The 24,864-nt window shown below is 49.2% G+C and overlaps 1 protein-coding gene across 1 annotated transcript in view; it reads right to left on the bottom strand.

Moving 5' to 3' along the window:
• Positions 1–406: 406 nt before the first annotated feature.
• Positions 407–24,864, bottom strand: part of LOC106748052 — a gene marked incomplete at its 3' end in the record, with an annotated part of 69,047 nt that continues 44,589 nt past the window's right edge. Inside the window, exon 3 of the mRNA XM_014626237.1 lies at positions 407–604. Coding sequence (XP_014481723.1) covers positions 407–604 — 198 coding nt within the window. The remainder of the gene's footprint in view (positions 605–24,864) is intronic.

Raw genomic sequence — 24,864 nt, 5'->3', positions numbered from 1 at the left:
AATAAATGTACTTAAGAACATCGGGAAATATTATCAAGTTGCGTTGCACTAAAGCGACATCGTCCTTCTTCTTTCGCTTCTAAAATTGGTACGTACATTCTGAGTAAAATAATAACATTTTACACGCGAGCGAGATAATAACTCAAACGAGACAACGCGTCACCCGATGCGTTTTAATCGACTACCGTGGCATTTTAAACATACAGAATGGTTAGAATTTCGCAATGATACTCGCGAACTGGAACCGAGGTATCTAACCGTACACGAGGAGCAACGCGCCTAATTACTTTAATCGCTTCGCGGAAACATCCGCGTATAAACGGTCCTCCTTTTTCCATCTAGCTGGTAGCGCGAGCAGCGCTCGAGATAATGCGATGGAACAATCATAGATCGTGAAGCAACTCACCGTTTCGCAGGCGACACTCCTAACTACCGTCAGCAACGCAGCGGCAGGTGAGAGATAAGTCCGGACAAAGTTCTCCAAGTTACCGTGGTAAGCGCAAACCAGGATGTCCCGGGCTTGTCTTATCAGCAAACTCATAACACCTTCGCCGTAAATTGGCCCGAGCAAGTTGCGGACCAGGGAAGCGAAGTCCCCGCGATTCTGCAACAGAGTCAGACGCGACCGATTAATTGGTTTTCGGCGCGAAATCCCCCGATTCGATTCCCACCGTCAGCGAGATTAACCGCGTCGTTCCTTCGAACTCCCCCTGACTTTTGTCATGGGTCATTTTGAGGTTGACCGACGGTACATTAATCACGCGTTTTCAACGCATGTCCGGACACCGGAAGCGGTCGAGACGAGGGATCGAACGAGGTTTCGCGAGTCCGTTCCACATCGTCACGGTATCGTCACGACCGCCGCAAAATCTGTTACTGGCAGTTATCCCCTCGACGTCAGAGTAAACAAGGGGGAAAATGTACTGGGTTNCAACACCCGCGGGAGAGAAACGTCAATATTCGGGCGCGCCGGCTAGAACCAATACCGGCTTGTTCCCGAAGCACATCTGTGCGAAATCGAATCAGCTGCGTCTCTTGAATTCGTTAAATAACGTATTATAAATTTCAGTATCTGAGATGGTGTGCATGGCTCTTACAATGACAATGTCTTTCATCGTAAGATACTTTTTTATCCAAATTATAAACACAGGCCATTCTGAAAGAAAAGTTTCTTCACCATTTTGCAAATAACCAAGCAGATTGTTCAATGATCGATTAAAGACGCCTCCTCTTATACACAGCCATTTTCAACTATTAACAACTCAAAATTTTGTACGGTTGTTTGCAAAATGGTAGGGGATTCATATCGACCGAATTGAACTACATGACGGATGTCCCACTTAGCGAGCAGACGTCCTGCATGCGGTCGCAAGAATGAGTTTACGTTTTCCCTAAACGTTGCGTCGCCGCGGGCAGGTCTGTAACGCGTTTCCCAGCGCGAAAGTCCAATTTCGGCGAGCCGTTCCCCGCATACCTGCGATAAAAGCGACGCGCCGAGCCAGTGTCTTTTGCGAAACGTCGATATTGCGCCATCGGCGCTATCTCCCGGCATCGCTTTCCCACCGAGATTCGAATACCGAGGTGGACAAGTGGCTGTGTGTCGCCTCGCGCGTCCGATGTGGGTGCATTGTATCGAGCCGCATCGCCACACGTTGGAGTGCATAAACATCGGGGTTTAGCGAGGGCACACGAGAGACGATGCGGTGTAACCATTATACGTGCGCCCGATCGCCCACGTATTTCCGCCCTCATGGTGCGCGTGCGGACGGCCGACCATAACGCGCGATCGCCGGAGTGTCGAGAGTGCCTTGCGCGAGAGACCTGTCTTTTCGGAGAAACATCACCGCCGAAGGTTTCACGTGGGATCTGGGTGATCGAGAGCGAAACCGGATGCGGCGACAGCGCGTACGTGCGAGCCCGCGCGACTGCAAAAAGTGTGCTCGGCCTTTGTTTACGACCGAGTTTACTTTAACCGAATTTTATTCTCGCGTTACTTACGTCTACCCGAAATAAATCATGCAAAATGTCTTCCTCTCACCGGAGAAAAGACATCATCGCAGATTTAATCGAAGGACTTGTATGTTAGAGGTGAGATGATTGATTTGAAGAATATAGATTTTTTTAATATTAAAAGTAAAATGAAAAATAAAGTCAAAAGTATTTGTTAACAGTATTAATTTACGACAAATAAATACGTACTGTCTCACGTAGGTAAATCCCATATTGAAATTCATTATCTTTAACATTGAACTTGACGTTAACCTGGCACGTTGCGGGGAGAAAACAATATTATTTCCTGGGAATAATGTAAATGTAATAAATTAAGTATCGCGCGCGCGATGTACCTCGGCGAGGTCTGTCGGTAATTCTCGTTCTGTCACGTGGCGCTGTCCCACGGGGTGTGCCCATCATAATAACGGGCCAACACGACCGCTCGTCAGTACTAATATTTGGCCACCCGAAATTTATGGGAAAAGGGTAAGTCGGTGTTGCATAAAGGGCTCGTTAGGGGAGTTGCGCGCGAGACCCTCCCGCAGGGGATTCACGGGGTTGGAAACGGATGCGCGCCTACTCCGCATATAAATTAACCACGATTCACGTGCCGGCGATTTTAATCGTCTACCTTATGGGCACGCGTTGTTTATTAATGTATTTGCTCTCGCGTGAATAGATGAACGGTGATTTACCGTGATGTAGCCTCGTGTTTGAGTGCTAATGCGGAGTGGTCCATCCCGAGGGAAGGGGTGTCGGCGTCTTTTCTCAGAGGAGAAAGCAGATAACACGGTGCGAAGATCAGCCGCGGTTACACACCGTAAAATTATGTGTCAACCGTATTTAAAATACTCTCCCGCACGCATCTGTTTCAAATTCATTCTTCAGAGAAATTATACGATTAATTTCGACTGCACAAATAACAATCATACTTAATATTATCATCAAATCGTTGGATTCTGCATATATAAAAACATTTGCACACTTTTACACAATAATAAATGTGCGGAAGTAGATAATTCTACAAATATTTTTCAAATAATTTTTAGCAACGCTACTTTGTAATCCGTTTTAACTTGTTACTCTTTGAGGTTCCAGCGAAACGAAAGATGACACGAAAAAATACAATTGGGACTACGTTTATTATTTTTTCCTTTTCTTCAAATCAAGCACCAGGTTGACATCGATCTGCTTTTGATGTAGCGCGTACAAAGCCGTGAGAAAAGGGGCCAAAGATTAATGAATTCTCTAACCAAAATGCATCTCGTCGCTCCATGTCGGACAACGATAAAAACGGGGGCATTCATCCCCTCGTATGCACCTGATACGAGTGATCCGACGCGATGACGGCAAAGCGTTCCGTCCGTGAAATTGCAATCGCGCCTTTGCGCCAGGTCAGGTCTTAATTAGCCTCTTTGTTTAACGGTTCGCCTTGTATAATCGCGCCACTGCTCGCGAGCCCTTCGCGCAGCACGATTTGCATTTTGATCGACTGATTCTCGTTCCGCAAAGCCACGTTCTCCAGCAGGAGAGGTTTTAAACCCGTGGTCGGGATTTAGGGACGAAATGATACGCGCGCCGAGGGGTAAAGTGAAAATTATGTAGAATCTTAGAAGTGCCGGGGAAGAGATTGGGATGATTTAATGCGAATAAGAACAAAGATTGAATTTTTAGGAGCATTGCGTCGAAGCGATAAGTCATCATGTGCAAACAACAGCCTTGTGAAGATTACCTTGAAAAACGTCGACTTAGGATCGTGAAAATTGAGATTGTGCAAGCGTGGGAAAGAATTATGGAAGGGATAATGGAGATAAACGTATTATCAAAACTCCGTCTCACGACGAAATGCAATGAATGCTTCCAACGGACGTCTGGTAACGAACGTCACAATGAATCACTAATGCGACACAATCGATGAAATTTTGATGTAGGGAGAGCGTATCTAGTCTGTGAGAAGGGTCTGTAACTATTCTCTCCGCGGAATATCGATCACGTCCCTCGGTTCCCCCCTCCCTGCCCCGGTTACATTACGCGTGTCGAATTTCAAATTAACTCGAGCGCACGTCAAATTCGTCTCACGCGTGTGCTTAGAGCGCGTTTACTTGTTTAGTCAGCTTCCGAGCTTCCCACCGTTTTATGCGACGGCCACCCTCGATTATCCATCGATGAGGATCCGGTCTTCAAACACACGTGTTTGAGATCAGTTAAGCCGAAAGCCGGATAACGCGGAAGAACTTTCGGATTCTACGTAAATCCTCGATAAAAGCTACCGTCTGTCGACTACACGTTCAACGAGGGACAACAGACGACGAAAGTTACGTATGCAAAGAGAGAGAATACATGAAATGAAAATTTTCTAGTCACAGTTGATTCAGTAAGCTGTAATTTTTGTCACGGCTGAATTCATAACGGACCAATGAAGCAATATCGTTTCGCGCTGGCAAAAATAAAAATTAAACGATAAAGAGACTCGATATTTTACACCGCAGGCTTTTCACAAGGATACCCGGCAGGGAGAAGAAGAAACTCTAAGTTCTCCCGCAAAAATCCACACAGAGGGACATTCTTTCGGGATGTTACTTTATGAAACATTGCGAAACCGAGAGATCTCTCCCATCGACGGACGGTTGCGAATAAGAAATTACCGCGCTCCGCCGGACGTTCCGCGTTAATTCGCGGCGCAAGATCGCGCCGTGTGTTTACCCGTACCCAGAGATTCAACGAGGATTAAGAAAGTAGTACACGCGTGTTACGAAATATTAACAACCGCCCGGCGTGGGGCAACTCTCGGCTATATTTTCTCCGGCCCGTGTGTGTTCATCGACCGCCCAGGGAGTCGCGTATATCCGCGAGCGTAGCGCACGCGCCGCGATGCGACGCGACGTCCCGGTAATTATCGAAAAAATGCGCGCAGGGTCGGACGTCGTTAAATTAATTAAATAACCGCACGAACGGCGGAGAAAGAGACCTATCGGAAGCGGCCGCGCGCCGTTACACAATACACCAGAAGCGGCCGCGATATCCATCAATGCTGCGCCGCCGCGTTCGGAGCCACGATAATGCAACGGACCACCGTTGCGAGTCGTTAGAGAAAGAGAAAGAGATTCACGAGAGAGAGAATCGGAGAGGAATAGGTAGAAGGAGACAGAGAGAAAGGAGGGAAAGGGAGGAGGGATACGCAGCGTGGAAACGGGCATTAATCAATCTGCGCGCGTGGAAAGCCGCGGTTAGCGGGACGGTGCCTCCGCCGGCTTAATAAAGTTGCAAATCGTTTCTGCGCATGTACACGTCGTGATTAGACGCGTGACACGCGTTACGCTATCCGCGCGCATATCTAAGAAGACCGTTCGCGCCCGTTTAAAAAGCTCCACGTGTCTGTCCGTCACCGTTCTCTCTATCGCGGTATAACGTTCTTCTCCGTAGCGAGAACGTTGTGTATGACCCTTAGGAATGTGAACGCCTCTCTTTCTCTCTCTCTCTCTCTCTCTCGGAACTTCTTCAGCGTTCGTCAATTAAAAGCTCGTCGAGCTCGTTGCGGAATCGAAGGGAGAGAGCTCGATAAGATAATGTTCTCTTACTCTCTCCCTCTTCGGGATTCGAATTTAACGTCGAATTTGACCCGTACGTGCGCGGCTTTTCATTCGACGCGTGTTCTGCGATCCGATATGGAGCGTTACTACGCGTCGCGTAACGACAATTTAGTCCGCTGTGTATTTGTTTTCATTCGGGTCACAGAATGGTAAATATCGACGTTGACGGCCGGTGCTGCGTGTTCACGTGAACGTACGTGAACGAACCGCCGGTTATTTTAAACTCGCCACGTTTCGATGTATCGCACAGGGGGGTAGGTAGGAAAATCCCAAGTGGGCGCACGATTTCGAAAATTCGAAGTGCTTGTTACTAATCGAAAGCACCTATCGAAATGCAAAAAACGCGATAAAAAAGGAATGAAAATCCCACATATGCGGAAATAGAATAGAGTCAAACATTATTTTCTTCCATAATTAATTCAATCAATTCAATTAAACTTGAAAAGTCACTATTTCACACACTTTATCCGCGATGAAGTAGATTGCATAATTACTACATTGTTAATTTTGAAATTAAGAATGAAAATTCAGACCGAATATTGAAATAATCGGATATTAAATCATTCTGATATGAATTTTTCTGAAACTTTAACGTGGGCAAAATGGCAACAAGTAATCTCATTTGTGACTTTCAAATTACAGCTCGCACAATGCTATATTTCGAAATTCTCCATCGATTCTTCAAGTTCGATGTAATTTGTAACGTAGTTCGTTAACGTAAAATCAAAGTTTCGACTCTACGGGATAACACCGTGTAATATTGCGCAATTGTTAGGGAGAAATGGATTCTTACCAGATGGCAAACAATGTAGATAACTTTCACGCGTGAAAATTTGGTCCCAATTTCCCGCGTTGTGCATCTCGCACGCGCGCTTTCATGCCGCGCGATCGCATGCATCGTACTCTCGGCCGCGGTTGAACTGCTGGAGGACATCGTTCAGGGTGCATCAACCGCATCGAAGCTTACGTTCTGACAAGTGCATTAATCACTGTCAGGCGGGACAGAAAATCACGACCGCACGGAAACAAAACGTACGTAAAATCCGCGCTGTGAGATTACGGTGCGCGGACGTATTTTCCGCTGATCAAATATCAAAATAAATTGAAGCGAGCGTTGTAGTGGATCTAATCACGCGATGCAAGGATTATGGAGTCTAACATTTACCTCGAGCGCTCTTTATCGGTTCCGAAGCTCGGTTCTCACCGGGATGAGTTTCCCTTAAGACGCTACGCGAACACACCGTCATGAATTTCGATGTGAGCCAGGATCAAAATTGCAATCTCGACTTACTGACGTACGACGATATGAGAAACGTGATATTTCCCGTAGGAATTCGCGACGATAATTCGCCCATTTACATAGGCGTCCGTTTTTATCAACTTTCTAATTGTACGACGAGTGAGTTACACACACAACCTCGTACGAAGGCAATCAGTCGAGAAAAGAATATGAAAAAGAAGAAAAAAGACGCCTCTTCTCATATCCTCCTATAAACAAGAGATATTCTACACGGTGTTACTTACTCGTCTCGTCTCGACAAATACAAAACCTGCGCTTCGGATAGTTAATTAGTTCCCCGCGGGAATTATGAAATGACGTGGTCGCGCCCGCTCCCGGTATCCGCTGTGTGCGCCGGTACCGTTATCAGCGAAACCGAGAATTCCGCGAGAGATACCGCGTCTCGTAATAGCGCTCGCGCGACGAGAGAGAGATTAGCCGCTGCGGGTCGCGGCGACGGGTCACGGCTGCGGCACCCTGTATATAGGACGGTGACGTCACCTACGGTGGGTTACCTACGAGAGCGGAGTGTGTATAAAATGCATCCGGTGGGTGTGTCGCTCCCATACCCTTTGTGACTCCGGCTGGCGCTAGGAGCGACGAGGCCGCTGTTACAAACGCCGCCGTTTAACCGCGGCACGAAAGGGAAGGTAATCGTGCGCGCGCGACCGGATCCCGTTTTGTCAGCTTGAAACTCGAAATCCGCGCGAGATTAATGCCCGCGTCCTGTCGTATCTTCGCGGCACTTCGCCTCGGAGTTTCTCTCTCTCTCGAGAGAGAGAGAGAACCGCACGTGACTCACGATGGTTACAAAATAACGGCACACGCGCGTTCGCCGATTTTCGCGCGGAATTTCAGCGCGTTTGCGCAATCGCACGAACTGTTTCTACGCGGTTGCGCGCCGAATCCCCGGGATCTCGCGATGTGTGTCCGACGATCGAAGAAAGTTGCGAGATCGTATGTATTCCGTACGGGGGAGGGGAGGAACGAGGGAAACCGAGAGATCGCCTAATCGCGAGCGGAGCAGGCGCTTTAATTCCCGTAATTGCACGCTTAATTTGCGTTACACGCCAAATCGCGTGACGCTCGCGGATAGAGGAACCGATCTGGGATCGCGCGTCGGCAGCGCGCACAGCACTTCCTGAAGCGGCCGCTCTTCGGGGCCGCGCTGCGAGTGTGTGCGCGCGCGCGCGTGAGCGAGCGAGATTTACTCTCGAATGAAACTTACTTTCGGACGGTTTTTACCAGAGCTCCACCCGCCGTCGGTGAGAATAGTAATTTAAGCGACTGACGAGTCTCTCTCTCTTGCTCTCGCGTCGTTTCTGCCGTTTGTTAATTAACATTACAGCCGGGCAATGCGGCTCATTACGGGCTCGGTGATAATAATAGACGTCTTCCATCTCGTTAACGAAGTCAGAAATCAGAGTGCGAGAACTGCAGGCATGAGAGGGTGCTAAACACGAGCGAGCGTTCTTCTCCACGTTTCCGCCTCGAGAGAATCGGAAGTCGAACTTGATAATCACGCTTCTCCGCGCTTCGTCCGCCTCGGAATGTAATATCATGCATTGAAAGGATTTGATAACAGTACTGTTACCAGTAATCGTTACTAAATCCTTTCTTCAGTGTACACAACAAAAAAAAAATATTGTACTTGTGTTAAAATCGGTCCTTGTTAAAATTTATATTACACTTTTAATATACCTGTATGTTGATTTAACATATTGTATTTGTTATCTCAATATTTTGTGTTGAATCGACATTCAACATGTGTTAAAGTAATACATTTTATAGTGTCGATTTAACATGTTATGGATATTATAATTTCCTGTTAATTACTGATATAATATTTGTATTACTTTTCAACATATTTATCTTGTGATAAATTAATACAAACATTTGTGTGGATCGTTTGGGACATGTGAAATACGTTAAATTTCATATAAAATTGTTTTACTATGTAGTTGCAACGAATAGAGCAAATACACGTTCGCGTACGCCTTCACGTTCGAAATAAAAGGGGAAAGTCGAATAGCATCGAGAACAAGTAATAATGGAGATGTGACAGATTGCACGAACCGCCGGTTTATAAAATTCCTCTGTCATTCAACTCTCTCTCTCTCTCTCTCTGCGCGCACGTTCGAAAAATTCCGGAAGTGGCTCGCGAATCGGACCCGATAGACTCCACTCCGGCGAGAAAACTCGTTTGCGGAAAGAAGTATCTCGCGGAGAGTTTAATGACTGTAATTTGGCGACGCGTTCTGCGGCGGCAAATGCAGCATGGCGCTGACGAGAATGGCGATCGCTCCGTCGTGTGATTCAGCGTGAAAATCAGTGCAAGAGAGAGAGAGAGAGAGAGAGAGAGAGAGAGAGAGGCCGCATGGTATACGGATCTCGGAGTGTTATTACGTCGTCCGCGGAAATTCATTTGTCCGTTTCCACAGAGTCGGGCGTTCCATTTCATTATGCGTCCGTTAATACGCGTTACGAAACGTGCTAGACACGTTCCGCGAGATGCGGTGTACACACAGTTTGCGTGTCGCAGTTGCCCAGTCTCTGTCGAAATTAATTACGTCTGCATTCGGACTAAAAGCGATACTCGCGCGAGGGAACGCGCGTTCTAATGAAGTCACTCGCATACGCCGGCGTTAATAAGATTTCCTTACACCGCCAACGCTTCTTGTCAGTATCACGCGAGCGAACGGCATTTCTCGCTGCGCACGCCCGCTCGTTCGTTCATTCGCTCGGTATCGGTCACATTGCGAAAATGATTAGCGAGATTCGGATTTTTGCCAAATTGCCGATTAGCTCGCGATGTTATATCGAATTAAACGCTAATCGAAAGAGTCATGGATAATTGCCGTTCGTGTTATCCAACTGTAACTGTGAACGGCACTTTGCATGCGAACGAGCTCGCCTCTCAGCCAACGCCTCGCGCGGAGAACCGATTTCGTTGCACCAAACGGCAAGATAATCTCTTCCCAATTTCCTTAAATCGCGTCGCTTTCGAAATCGTGCTGATTAAACCGGGAATCGGTCGCTCGGGAACAACGCCGTTGTGATTGCGTAATAGAAAACTCCGCTTCGACGGCGACGTAAAGTAAAGCCAACTGAGAAAATCGACCCGGGAATCGCGGGGGACGGTCTATCTCGCGCGCCACGTGTACGCGAGTTACCAACCGACAAAGGCTATCACGCGCACGCATATACTTTGTCCTTATCGCGCTGCGCTCTTTTATCTAGAGGAATATTCATCTGCTCTTAGGACGCGCGAGTTTGTGACGTTAAATCAACACGAAGTCGCACGCAGTAAATTATTCCTGTGTGTTCCTGTACTCTGACAATGGTAGATAAAAGTAAATTAAAATTACAGGTAATAACGGATAAATCTCGGAGTACTCTCTCGTCTACACGGAATCCATGAAGAGGTGTACCCTATGCATTTCGAACAATCATATTTCTACACCGGGAGAAAAAATGTCTATGAGATAAATATTCATTCGGCGAATAATAATGAAATATTTACTCACACCAAGATACACATTTTTTGCATGGGGAAAAATTTTTTTTTCAAAAAAAAAATAAAATAAATTTCGTTAAATTTATAGCTTCTTGCGAAAGCAATTATTTACTCTGCACAAATATTTAAATAAATGAATTTAGATTTAAGTATATATTAGTTATTAGTACCCATCGGATAAACGTATTTTTTCTCTTTTCTCTCAATGTATCAAAAACGGTAGCGCACGATACGATTAACTCTGGATCAACGACTGGAACATATCCGGTGGGCGCAGAGAAAAGGAGAGAAGGAGAAGGGCCGAGTGCGCGCCACGACGTCGCAATTTTCCGCGAGCAGGGTTCGCCGACTATCCTCTCTCGTTGTCGGCGCGAAGGAGACCTCTTCACTCGAAGGAAGAGAAAAGGGAGAGACTTTCACCTCGGCCTCGCGCGCGCGCTTGGCACGACGATCACGAGGGATCTACTCTCGCACATGAAGGAGAGGATGGATCCCTCCTCGGCGCGAGCGGCACGGGCAGCTCTTCAAACGGAATCGCACGCGGAATGAAATCCCTCTTCCAGCGGCGCGGCGCACGGAAACGTCCCTCCCGGCGACTCGTAGGTGGAAACTCGAGTCTCGTGCTCGTACCGATCGACCACAGGAGCAACCACCTCTTGAGTGGCACACGAGAGGCGAGCGCGCGCGCTGCGCTCGCTTCGTCCGCTCTCCTCTCGCTCTCCGTTCCCTCTATCCCGCTCTATCTCGCCGCTTCTTTCCCTTCCATCTTCCCGGCCTTTTCCGCTTACTCCGTCTGCTTTTATTAACCCTGAACCCACCGTGCGTGCTCCTGGCACAGCGACGATACCGCAAATATTTGTCCGCCGATTCTACGCCGTTCCCGGGCGGACTGGAAAGCAGGTCGCTGCCCTCCGCAAACATTCATGTCCGTGACAGAAATTGTTACGAATATGGTATGTGTGGATAGTGGGTAACCATAGTCGCGCGAAAGAAAATTGTCTACATACTTTTACATGCACGAGTACGTATGCAGAAAAATAGAAATTAATCATTCGAGTAGTAACAAAGGATACGATTTCGTTAGAGATTTGCGGCGAGCTTATTTCGCGGAAATTCGTAGATTGTTTACTTATATTTTTGATAAATAAACGTCTGCCTCTTCGTGCAGCGCGACCTTTTTCTCTCGAGGAGCAATCAGCTCCAAATTGGCTCGAGTTTCTCGTCGATAGGAGAACGCGCAGTGAATCTGCGTGCACACGGGAATAATAAACAACGAGAGGTGAGCGAGGTTCGGCTGGGAACCAGGACGGGGCACATTGTAGTAAAACCTCCTCCGAGACTCTTTGTTTCCCCGGGTGGATTTAACCCGAGTTCACCGCAAAACCTCATCAGGCCGCGACGTTAACTTAAATTACCGGTGTAATATCCATGGACAGTTGCGACAATAACCGTGATTCGACTTTAAGGTGCGATTAGGCCGAAAACGTGACTGCCAATCGCTGGAATATTAGGCTGCCTCGCGGGGCAGGGGAGGACAGGGCAAAAAATGGCGACGATGATTATCAATAATTGCCCGATAATCACAGTAATGCACCTCCGGTTTCGCCTTACGAAATTATGCTTGTGAGCGAATCACGGCACCCGGTTGCGACAGAAAGTTCATCTTTCATTAGTATTGCTTTATCATGAGTGCAACGACCAGTTTTGCACGACGAGAGAGAGAGAGAGAGAGAGGGAGAGAGGGAGGGAAAGACGCCTCCACCGACGTAGTCGAATTATTACTCGCCCGTCGACGATCTCGATCGCCTCGATCAAAATTCAACGCGGGGGGAATTCATGAACCGCACATTACAACTTTCCCTGTCCAAACGCTTCCGCGTCGACGAGAAAGTTAACACCGTCGATAATTCCGATCGGGATCTCTTTTCAATAGCATTTTTTTCTTTACGGTCCACGGTGAGAACTTGTCAAAAATATTTTGCATCATTCCATTTATCTCGCGTCCCCGCGATTGAGACGTATTATTAGCTTTCCCCCGATAAATAACATTGTTATGACACAGATTGTATTCGATTGTTACTCCGCAAAACGTCGGTATCGCCTCGTCTCCTTCTCCCCGGACCAGCAATCCGCGCGCGCACCAATGGTAGAAAGTCAGAGGCCGCGCTCTTTTTTTCACGCCGTACATTTACAATCGATGACGTCAGCCACTTTGCCGGGCGAAGTAGGCTTCTCTAATGCGGGGGGGCACGCGAAGTATAGGGAAAAAATGACGTCATTCCGCGGGCGTTGCGTTCCTGTCGTGTTACGTTACGCTAAGCACCGTCTACACAGCTCGCGTAGCAAACGCAGGCAGCTGATCGTCATCTTGCGTCTGCAGACGAGACGTTTTGCGTTCGACGTCTCTCGCGACACAAACACGAGGATGACGATCGCCCGATTGGAATTTCAATTCGTTCAACCGGGCCCCGTCCTTTCTCTCTCTCTCTCTCCGACTTTCTGTCTCTGTCGACGTGCCCATTTACAACGTATTACACTTGGTAACGGACGCGGGTAGTACACCGCGAGGTGAGGCGCGTCCGCCATTCGCGCGAATAATTAAGCGAGACCACCACCCAAGTGGCGTTTCTCGAGTTCCGAGCGCGCCTATCAACGCGTGCAGCCGCGAGAGATGATTAATCAACATCCTTAAGGCGAGAGAGACAGGAGGAGGGGGAGAAAGGGCGCACGAGGGAGATTTATTGTATTTCGGGAAGAACGCTCCGGAATAAATTGCAGCGCGCGATGGAAATTAAATGTGAAAGGGAACGTAATTGGGTTCATAAGAAACCGCGTAATTGGAATCTACGCCATTTAACCGGTTATCGAGAGTGAAAATGGAAAGGTCGATACTTCTTTAGAAGCGGCGCACGAAAACGTGAGATATCTCGTCCGGCAGCCCCTAATGACCGAGGCACAGCGCGGAACGCTCTCGCGCGTCGTATATTTCAAGGCTGCGAGAGAGCCGCACGCGGCCGTCGCACCACGGCGATATTTCGTATCTCGCGGTATAAACCGGTAGCTAAGCGGTACGCGTTAACGATCGGCACGATAATCGCGCGTCGGTCTTCGTAAAATTGAGTAATGGAAGGCATTACACCGGCGAGTTACATTATATACGCCGCGCGCCGGAGAGCGAAACGAGCGCGAGCGGGCCGAGCCGGGAGAACGCGTGAGAATAGAAACATCTTCCTCGAGGAGGAATGCCGCCGTCTCCCCGCCTCTTTAATCGACGCCCGGCCCATAGTTTCACTCCGGAATTTATAGTCACCAACGCGACGGCGGCGTTATATGAACCTGTCGCCGCTAATGACTTGGCGTTCACTCGCGCGAACGAACGCCCGAGTTCGGCGGACGGTGAAAAAGAGACAAAACGAGAAAGAAAAAAGGAAGAAGAACGCGGAATCCCGCCCGGCGAGAAAGCGGAATCGACGATCCGCCGCTCTCGCCCCCGACGCCGCGCGATTAGTATGCGATTAAGTGCTGATTTATGGCGGCCGTTAAGCCTGAATGCGATTGATTTCGTCAATGCCGGCGAGAGAGCTTTTCGCCCGCGGCGCATTGACGCCGTTCTCGTGAGCTCCCCCCTTCCAGCTGCTATCTTCCGCTCGTCTTAACGTTAGATACCGACGTGCTACGAAAGGTCTCACCTCGGTGTATCGTCCTCGGTCGCCGGTATTACAATAAGCGTGGTAACCCGTGTACAGCGGTAATAATTACAGCGGCTGCGCTTGCATAATACGAAATACTCCGGGTGGATATAGATTTGATCGGGCCCCGCATTTTCACCGCGCTAAACGTTGCCGTCCGACGTTCGCTTGGCTAATACGGGGATTGCTCGCGGGTTAAACGCGGCAACGAGAATCGGACAGCCGCATTTAGCCGCTAAACGTACGGCGAGAACACGAACAACACCCGTTGCCCGTGTCGCTCCGTCGGACAGCACAGTGAGCGCGTTCTGTCAGTGGCGTGCGCTTTTTCGAGGCACCGACGACGACGCGCGCGGTGCCTTTTGCAATACGAGATCCGAGAGCGAATGGCCGATATCGCCGGCGGCGTGGGTGGGTGCGCGTTCTCCCTTAAGGGGCTAACGCCATGCAAATGAACTCGGAGGCAACGATCTTTCGTTTCTTCTCGAATTCTATTTCTGTTGCAACGGTAAAATAGCGGACTCTCGATCGGGCCGTTAACGGTCGTTCTCCCGGTTTCACGAGCCACTCTCGCGGTACGGGAAGGCGGTCGCTGGGGTCCCGGGATATGTGGGCCCACGTGGGGGAATTTGAGGATATTGAAACGAAGCGGGACGTGGATAAAGTCGGGGAAATTGCGCAAGGTTTGTGAAATTACGAATGAGAATTAAGCGGGCAAATTTTCCGTCACACTCGGAGGACTGGTGAACGTCTTGAGATATAATAACATTGTACAAACGGTTGCCTTGATGATACAAACACCGATTTACTATCGTTTTCTCCTGTGCTAAGTCTTGAAGAAACTTATTCCAGAATTATTTCATATTCGACTGTATAAATATTCTAACTGGGTTTGTTTTTTGTCGTGTGAAATAATGCAACAAGTATGAGCGCAGATCGACGAATAATCAGAAATTAATGAAGCCATAATTTGTCAAACGATGACGCATTATGAATGGTCGGTCTGAATTTCGCTGTATTTCTTCATTCTCAGTAAATTCGTCGAACATTCGTTGAAATCGGAAATCGTTTGTGTAATGAATGCATTTACACACCTGTAAACACATGATATATCGTTGTATCTCCTGCTTCCCGATTCAGAATATCCTGGCTCCCGGCAATTCCGTTATGGCACTTCGGGATATTCACTCGTGGCACTGACACTCGCGTGGACGCGATGATTCGATCGGAGAAACACGTGGTGACGTAATCGATTACATATTTCGAGAATCGACGAATTATTTTAACCACTCCAGACGGGTGTGATAAACCATTTTTTTCTAATCTCTTCTTTTTTCCTCTACCTCGTCCGCGGGACTGCTTATGCATTTCTTGATGATAATGAACTAAACTACCGGCACACATGCTCTATGACACGCAAGGCATGCTCAAAACGCAATAGAAACTTCCGAAAAAGCCTGTAACGCACAAAGCCACGCTCGACCGGGTTGAAGGTCTCAAGTGTTTTGAGTGTTCGGTTTGTTGTGATCGTCCGACCGTTGGCGGGCTACGACGTATGTCGATCGACGGTAAATGACGGAGCACTTTTTATCCATTGTAGTAGTCTCGTGCGTCGAGTTTTTTTCGTAACTGAGTCATTACGTCTCAAGCCGAGGAGCGACGAACATACGCAACGCCGTGTACGCGTATGTATCGATGCACTTTCTGCACAATTCTCGATTAAAATATTCCGCAGAGATTTTTCAAATATTTCATCGAATACTCCCGTCGACGTTTATTAATACGCGTTCTGCCGATCGAAGTGTCGCGTACTATCATTCGGAGCGGCCAGAAGCAGAATGCTGAATCGGGAAGCCGGAATGGAGGAAGTATGACGTCGACATGCGAAGCATCACACATATTTCCAGGTATGTAGATATATTGTATATTTAATTTTTAGAATGCAAACTTCACGTCTATAGGCGCTTGACGAAAGTCTTTTCGCCGTGTGTGAGCGGCTTCCAACGCTCCATATGTGCCAGCAGCGTCTTTAGGCGTCCTCATTTGTTAACATCGTAACGACTAAAGTCGTTAGCTTCGCACACAGTGATCATCTTGCTTCCCAATAGCCCGCAGTCTAAGAAGAGTTACTTCACCGGATGTTAATCAACGATCTCGATATTGTAAAAAATCTCTATCAAACGCCGGGTTCATTGAAAAAGGAAATCAACGTGAACCTCACGTAAATCCTGCCACGTCGCGGAACCCGACATAACAGCTCGCCACTTTCGACCGAGCCTGTTACGAAAAACAATATTTTCATTCACCCCTGACCCAGAGTGATCCTCTCACCTTACACTCGAGACGAACTATCGTAACTTCTTACGAGCGTCCGTCCAGCGAGTATAAATAGCGATTACATTTTTCACGTTACCGTTGGCATTTACGACAAATGAACGAGGGAGTCTTCCAATCGCCCTGCGAAAAAACGCGGCACCCGTCGCGGGAGAGATTGCTATTCTCTTTTTGCGTGAGACGACGGGACTCCCCATCGTCGAACCTGACACACCATGGGAGCATAATCGACGGCTCGGAACTGATGGTGTGCGCGTAGCATACCGGCGCGCGAGCGCTATGTAAATCGTTAAGCCGCCACAGACGACGACGAGAACCACGACGACGACTAGCCGTATACGTCGTAAGGTTATCCGCTTCCAGGTTATAGGGAGCATTAACGTCGCAAGCGGCGATCAGGTAGGTACCTGTCGACGGGTACGACATACTTCGACGATACCACGTACACACGCTTCCGCGCACAAACGTCGGACGAGCGCGCTTCTGCTCGTGTATCCCCGAGACTTTCATTTTCATTTTTCCATTATGCGCCGACGCGACGGGTCCGCGAACTATGCTAAACGCGCCCGTCAAACGCTGAAGCGCGTTCAGCCGGGATAAAATCAGTTGGAAAAGTCCCAGGTACACCGGTAGTAGCTCTCGGGCGTGCTGTCGGGTCGCGCTTCACTTCCGATACTCGCGCGCAATATGTATCCCAACATCATTATTCATACGGAACATCGCTACGTCGAAATACGGGTGCTTTTTACGTCCGGGCGAAAGCGATCGAGCGCGCGTACAATCGCAACGGCGAGCGCCGCGTTTGTTATTTCATCGTATCTTCGACATATAATTCAGTATCCCCTCATCTTCAGCCTCTGACGATTTCCAAATAATGATTATGTAAAAATTTGCGTCGGACTTTCGATTACGGCGAGATCGTTTCCGGCTATGACGTTGTGCGTACACGTAAGCGCGAAGGGGAACCGCGAGCGCGAAAAGAAGCTGGAAGAACGATTACGGGCACGATTGCCTTTCCCGTATGAATATATATTCGACGCATTTCTCGGCATATTAGCGCCCACGTGCCCCGGCAGTAAAACGCGAGGCGGCCCCATGAAGACACTCGCCGCCGCAGCCCGGAGAGATATCATAGCTCGCGGTAATCACCAATACGGAGTAGTCCCACCGCGCGTCTACCGGCCCGGCTACTGCCGATGAATCACGAAGTTACATCGGTCGCGCTCTTGTCATATCTCGTTTAACCCTTTCATTCTAAAGAACGACTATGGCCGACCGGCGTATTATTACGTCCCCTGTGCGCTAAGAGCGATCGTCCGACTGGAACTAATGTCACGGGATGAGTTCGCGCGATAAGTTCGCAATCGCGATGAGATTTTCTTTCTGTTTTTAGAACAACGCGGCGTAACAGCGTCTTTAATCTATTTTCGCGGCAGCCTCCGGCATTGAGGTGTTAAAAACCGCAATCGAGGTCACCATCGAGAGAATTATGAGCGAGATATCAATCCACGACCGGTGATACCCACGGTTTAACGACTATAATTTTATCAATGAGGTTGAACGATCGTGGTTTTTTTAATAGATTTATGAGTGCAAAGTCACGCATTATTGAAAGATACATCAGAGGAAGGGATGTTATAAATTATCAAGGCGCCAGAATTGTGACGTTTCTCATACTACACGGTAAAAAAAGATCTTTTACTTGTAGTTGAAATTGCTCCTCGTTAAAATTTCTGTGTCAAATTTTTAATATACCCGTGTGCTAATTTAACATATTGCGTTCGTTATCTCAACATTTTGTGTTGCATCGATATTCAATATACGTAAGCGTTAAAATAACACATTTTATACTTCAATGTCGATTAACGTATTAACTTTGCATTAATTTTTGACACAATATCTATGTTACTTTTCAACATATTCACGTTAAATTAACACAAAAGTTTGAACGGACCGTTTGGGGCATGGAAAATGTGTGAAATTTAAAACAAAATTTGTCTACCGTGTATGGGCGAAACGCTCGGTGCTACGCTTAATTTGACCTATGAAAGCGCACGCTATAGATCGATTCCAGCACGGCGACTATAAATATCACCGAACGAATGGCATGCGGGGAGTTGGCAAAAAGTAATACCCACAGGAATGCGTGTGGGCTTCCCGTTAACAATTATCTCTTCTTGCTATTCATCCGACGACCCGAATGGTGTCGTGTGCCCACCTGTGTCGTTCCGCGACATCGCTCCCCTCGTCATCTCCATAGCCTGACTCATCAGGCCGCCAGATATCGTCTATCAGCGCGGCAGTCGTCTACCCGCTGAGCTGCTAACATCGCGGGAATGTTTACCCGGAACTTCAACTGCAAAGACAGGGATCGAGCGACGACGTAGCGCGGCGAGTCGCGCGGGTATACACGCGGGATGATTCGCGCGATAGCGCACGTCATGCAGCAAAGCGACATTTGTGATTTCGATTGCGCATTTTTATGCTCCAACTACGTTGAAATAGAAAATTACAGTTATTTCCGACGTCAAGCATATTTTATAGCAGCAGCAACGTGCATGTAAAGTTATCACTGATACTACAGTAACATCTACTGGAAAAGTGGTTCTTCTGAATTTTCACAACTATTTTTGCGGTTGAAATAAAAGAGGGGGGCGCCGAAAGTAACTATAACTTTCTATCGGTGTATACGACCGCGTCGCGTGACATGCACTGCAAGCTCATTCAAATTAATTTCCACCGAAACTCTCTCTCTCTCTCTCTTCGAGCACCGCGCGAATCCTTGCACGTCGAAATACGTCGGATGAAGAAAAAAATCGCGACCAACCAAAGCCGACTTCGTCGTAAGCGATAAGTGTTATTCGCCGAGTGGAAATCGTCCAATTAAAATGTTTTCGTAAATAGGTCGCGGGGAACTGGTCTGCAGGCGTGACGAAAACACGGTATTTCGATGCGTTCGCCGCTGTCAGCAGACTCGTAATTAAACCTTTGCATCCGTGATTAAACGTCAAAGTTCTCCGAAGCCGGGGAAGACGGATGACAGGTCCCGGAAGTCGGTAAAGGAGCGCATCAATTAGGCTACCACGGCCCGATAGTTGCCCGATCGATTAACCATAGACGCGATAATAAATAAAGGCCAAATCGCGGGNGGGGGGGGGGGGGGATCTCGACGTGGCGCTCAAGAATTCGAAGGTATCCGAGGCAGGGTCTTGTTCCTATCTCGGCGTTTCTCTCTCCGCGACGCTTACCGCGCGGCTCGTGACCTTTAATTGCGGTGCCAGATACCGACGTGACCTCGAAGAGCGCGAACTATCGGGAGATTTCGCGCCTGGAAGAGGGGCTGCGCTAGTAGCCGGATGAAGGAGAAGGAGGTGAAGACGCTGTTGGAGGAGGAAGAGGAGGACATGATATCCTCTCGTTCCAGGACCCAATTGAGCCGTCCAGGTGAACGCTCCGACACACCAGGACGCCAGAACGGACTTTAATGAAGAGAGACATCCAGTGTCGCGGTGCTTGACGGACTACAAGCGTTGCTAACGCGGCAGCGATCCCTCTTCCTCGTGTTCTTATTCCTTTCCCGTCTTCCCGCTGCTCATCTTCTCCTTCGTCCACCACCTCCGCGGACTTTCGAGCGACCCTTCGCGCAGCCGCACGTTCGGCTTTCTTTGCCAAAGAAACCGCCGAGGTGCGATCAACTTGCTGCCAGGTACTTTCTACCGGTCACGAGCGTCTTCCGAGCACAAAAAAGGCAGGCGGGATATCTTGGATCAGGAAAAAACCACATGGACCGTCTCTCTCTCTTCTTCTCCTCCTCCTCCTCCTCCTCTTTCACGTCGAGCTCTCATTGACGAGCTTTGGACTTCCTCGTCCTCGATACGACGGCGATCGAATATCCCTTGGTAAAGTGTGCTCTCGCGCCGCGATGAGTCGTCATCACAGCGCGGTTTGCCGGCTTAACTCGACCGACCGACGCCGATGAACATGTTTCATCGATAAGCAATTCGACACACGTCTGAAACGCGCGGATCGACGATTCGCGATACACGCAGGTCACTCGCACGCGTCCACAGGCGAGTTTACACGTGAATCCCTGTGATTTGGAAATAAGAAGACGAACATCCTGCACCCGTATGCAATCCTTATCCCAATCCGGAACGAGGTGAGCCACGTAATTCCCCGGCTCAGAAGAGAGAATGAACATTCTGTACATTCGCATGCAAATTATAGACGTCGTACGCACGTCATCATCTCGCTTCTGCGGCCCGTGTCGTTGCGCAGAAAGGCACCGGTTGTTTCCGTCCCGAAGTATCGAGAGACCGCAGATTGTTCCGGAGACACGCAAGTTGCGGTCTCCCAACTTTCGGTTGGACTTTCGCCGCGACCAGACCACCGGCTCTCCTCCTTCTTATCGTCGCGTCCGTCCGTCCCATCTCGCTCGTCGGAAACGGAATAAGCGATATTCCCAGAGAAAAGGTATGAAGGTGCATCCGCGAGATTCCACGACGAAGTTAAAACCCGCTCGATCACCGTCCGTCCGTCCGTCCGTCGATCGATCGATCGAGCGTGTGAGCGAGCGAGCGAACGACCGGTACCATCGGCAACCCTTTGTGCCCGCCGAGAGATAAATACACCGTTCCACTTTCCTCGCGACCGTCCTTTCCGTGAGCGTCTTTTTACCGGGGCGTTCTCTCGCGCGCGCGTCCCGGGGACTTCAATCATAACGGCGGAGCCGGCTCCATAAATTTGTCGCGGCGCAACATGCGGAGAGGAGATAGCGCACGCGGCCGTACGGTACACACGGGTTCCAACCGCTCACGATTCCGCCCGTGAGCGAGGGGGCTCTCGAGGCGGCGGACGAGTAGGACGGGCTACGACGTGGAAAATGTCATCCTCGTGGCGGAAGAGGAGCCGTCGCCGCTCGAAGCGTGGGATGTGGGTCGCGGGGTCTGGGTGTGATCGCCGGCGAAAAAGAAGAGAGGAGGTGCGCGCTCGTCTATACGACAATAACGCCGGGCTCTGAAAGGCGCGACCCCCGGGGACACTCACGTCACGCGAATAATGACCGGCTATTACATAATAGCCGTGCAAGGGGCCGAGATCCGCCGCACGGACGACGCGTTACCGTTGATACGATACCGGCGGTGACACTCTCTCGGTCGGCAGTCGGTCACGTGGTGACTTCTATGCGCGATGCGCGCGGTCCGCCGCTGCAAGCGCCACGCTCTCGGATCGAAAATTATTACTTTCTAACGTAAACACAAAAGCTTACCACAGCTGTAGCTTGCTTAGTGTACCCATCGGTGATTTACGATCTGGGATATACGGAACGTCCTGATAGAGACACGCCGCCAACGTGTTAGTCCCGGTCTGCAATAGATGCTGTAAGCCTTAAGAAATTGACCAATCACAGTCGAATGAGGAGAATAATCGACTGTGATTGATCAATTTCTCAATACTTAGAGCTTAAACACTTGTTGTAGACTAAGGACTGGACCCTTCGATCGTACGCTTCTGAAAAGTCGCAAACAGGAGTCATACCGACCCTTTTTGAAATCCCATACCCGAGAAATTGTGATAGGCATGAAGCGACAAAATTTTAGAATCGAGCGTAATGATTTACATTGTTAAGTAACTTAAAGCTACGGTAAATAAATATAATTCACACACCTTGTTTCATCGGCTCTTTATCGATCATATATTATGCCTATTTTGTGGATGCAACTATATATAAATACGTTTAAAGTAACTTGTTAGCAGAGAAGAAAAATATGTTTTACGTAACTTAACAAAACGCGGTAATATCACACTACCGATATACCCCACGGCATTCAATGTGTTAAAGTCGACTAAAGGTTGGTCCGATTTTTCTCCTTTGCTCAACAAACGTTCTTACGTCTGATGTTCTCTCGCGAGACTCGTGTCACAGTAGTAAGAGTTGCATAACAGAGACGATTACTGGAAATGAATTGAAAATAACCAGCGACAGTCGTTATCCTTTAAAGCCGGCACGGTATACAGGTGAGACCGCCGTGCAATGTACTCGCGATCGATCAACCGGTAATGTATGCACCAGTAGTGCTGGAATATAGGCTAAGTACGCTGCTCGGAACTTGGAATCACGCAACGCTCGTCCCAAATGTGGAGCGCGCTATTTCTCATCGTGAAACGGGCGCGCGCGGTCCCGAGGAAAACGAGCTCCGCCACGCCGGACATTAATCGATCGTGTTCCTTAGTCCTTCGGACATGTAAAGTTATATCACGCGACGACTCGCCGGCTCGAATTGAAACGACAATGACAAGCGGAAGTTTCGCGCCCTTCTCACTCGGCGCGCACACAAGCGCACTGTACGCAGTATTCGTTTCATAATCATCGTGTCGTTAAAAGAGACCACCTCAGGCTTGTTATTTTGTTTGCCGCTCTCGGCAAGCCGACGACACACACCGGGGAATACCGTCGCCTCGCGGTTATTTGTTGACGAGGAAAGATAAAAAAAGTTCCTCCCCTTAAAGCTATAAAGCGTTAAGCAACGTTTACGCGTTTTACGAGGGTAACCCACCACAGCCGCCTCGAGTTTGATTTTACGATCTCTTTCGCGCCCAACATTTTCGGCGTTTCTCACGAGGGAAGAAAGAGATACGCTCTCTCGCGGCGGTTCTCCCGCAATTCGCTCGCGCGCGCATCCAAGGTCCGTATGCAACGGACAATCCATCCGACAGATGTAACCGCTCGCCCCGACCTCGGCGATGACGCGGGCCATTAATTACCGGAAACGTGAGCCGCTCGGCGCGCGGTGACATGCGGCGGCATGGCTCTCGCGTATGCATCGGCAAGATATCGCCGTATCACGACCATCACGCGAGATCCGCGCGCGCGCGCGCTACGACAAGAGGCGTCCGCTGTCAAATCACTTTCTCCCGCTGAACACGTCCCGCCGGACGATTCTCATCTGTCAGAGCAAGGGCGCTAACGGGCGAAACGATCCCGCCGCCTGGGACGCCCGATGGATCGTGCTGTCGCTCAGCAAGCCGGGAGAAACGTCCGGAGCGAGCGACACGTTTCAGAGTCGTGCGACGAATATAACGAACGAACCAGCGCGCAAACGATATACGACCCGACCGTTGTCGCTCGCGCTGATTACCCCTTCGATCGTACTGTGGGGCAAATAGACCCGGTGAATCGTGCTCGAAAAACAACGAAGAGGATCCACGAGTTTTTCCCCTCCCGAAAAATCGTTGTACAACAAAGTAGTCTTGAATCAACGATAGATATTCGGAAGGATCGGAAGTGGTAGGTGCCTGCAAAACCGCGAGAGGTGTCCGTACGAATTCGGATCAGCGTGGACCGTGGATCCCTGAGCTACGAGAAACTGCAAGATCTCATTGTTGGATTCAGATTCCTGTCTCTATGAGCGAGTACTCGTACAGTAAATTCTCCCCGGCGCGCGTCGGTGCATTAAGGAGCGAACGATTCCGGCAGAGACGCGAGATAAAAGGCGTACGCTGGTGAGCGGGTCGTATTCCGCGGCTCGGCCGTTTAATCGAGAGGAAAAGACGCGGTCGACCGAGCGGAATCAATTGTAATGGGCGGGCCTCGTCCGGTATCGCGTGCGGTAAGCCGCAAAGTCGCTCTAACGCCGTATCATGAATACGAAAACGGCCGGGTAAACCGCGAAATTTAATTGCTTATTAGTCGGCCGCCTCCTCGCCGAGCAGGAAAAGCCCGCGACCTTGAAAGTCGATCCCGATGCGGCCCCCGCTCTAACCAGCGCTCACAGCGGTCTAACACGATGTGAAACACGTAACGCTCGCGCGCGCTCCTTGATTCGACTCGGGCCGAGGCAAACACGATGTAAAACATATATTTAACGGTAGTCGAGTACCGTAGCGAGGATTGTAATCGTATACGTTTAAAGTGGTGGGTATCGAGTGTTGCTGTTTCGCAGTCGGGGAATATTAATGACGAGCAATGCGGCCGTTTCGAGAAAGTTCATCGGCTTTCGTTCGCTCCGCGCGCGATTCGCGCAAAAAACGCAATCGCCGGCGACGCAAGGACGTCTTACGTAACCTAGGCTCGCCAGGTGCGAAAGACGCGATCGCGTGTCATCGGATCCGTTAATCACGCGACACGGCACGATACAGAGACGAGTGGGAGGGAATGGGCAAATCGGCGCGACGTTTCGCAAAACGACCGAGCTTCTTACGCAAAGAGCTGAGATTATACCGCAACATGTACGTCCGAATCGAAAATGGATGCTGTTATACCGACAACGCGGTATCACCGAGATAAAGAGGGATTTTTTTTTTCGTCGACACCGCCAGTGTAGTGGCCTCGGATAGGCGAATCCAAGATAAGCTTGTCTTCGTTCTTCCGCCAAGAAAGACAAATTCTGAACGGAATTTCGTGAACAGGCCCTGAATAAGCATTGACGTAGATGCTCCTAACAAGATATGTGCTCATAAAGG

This window comes from Dinoponera quadriceps, unplaced genomic scaffold (assembly GCF_001313825.1).
Source record: "Dinoponera quadriceps isolate SergipeBrazil2010 unplaced genomic scaffold, ASM131382v1 scaffold2255, whole genome shotgun sequence".
Taxonomy (NCBI): domain Eukaryota; kingdom Metazoa; phylum Arthropoda; class Insecta; order Hymenoptera; family Formicidae; genus Dinoponera; species Dinoponera quadriceps.
The sequence above is the reverse complement of the archived record's forward strand: the minus strand, read 5'-3'. Positions and strand labels throughout refer to the sequence as shown.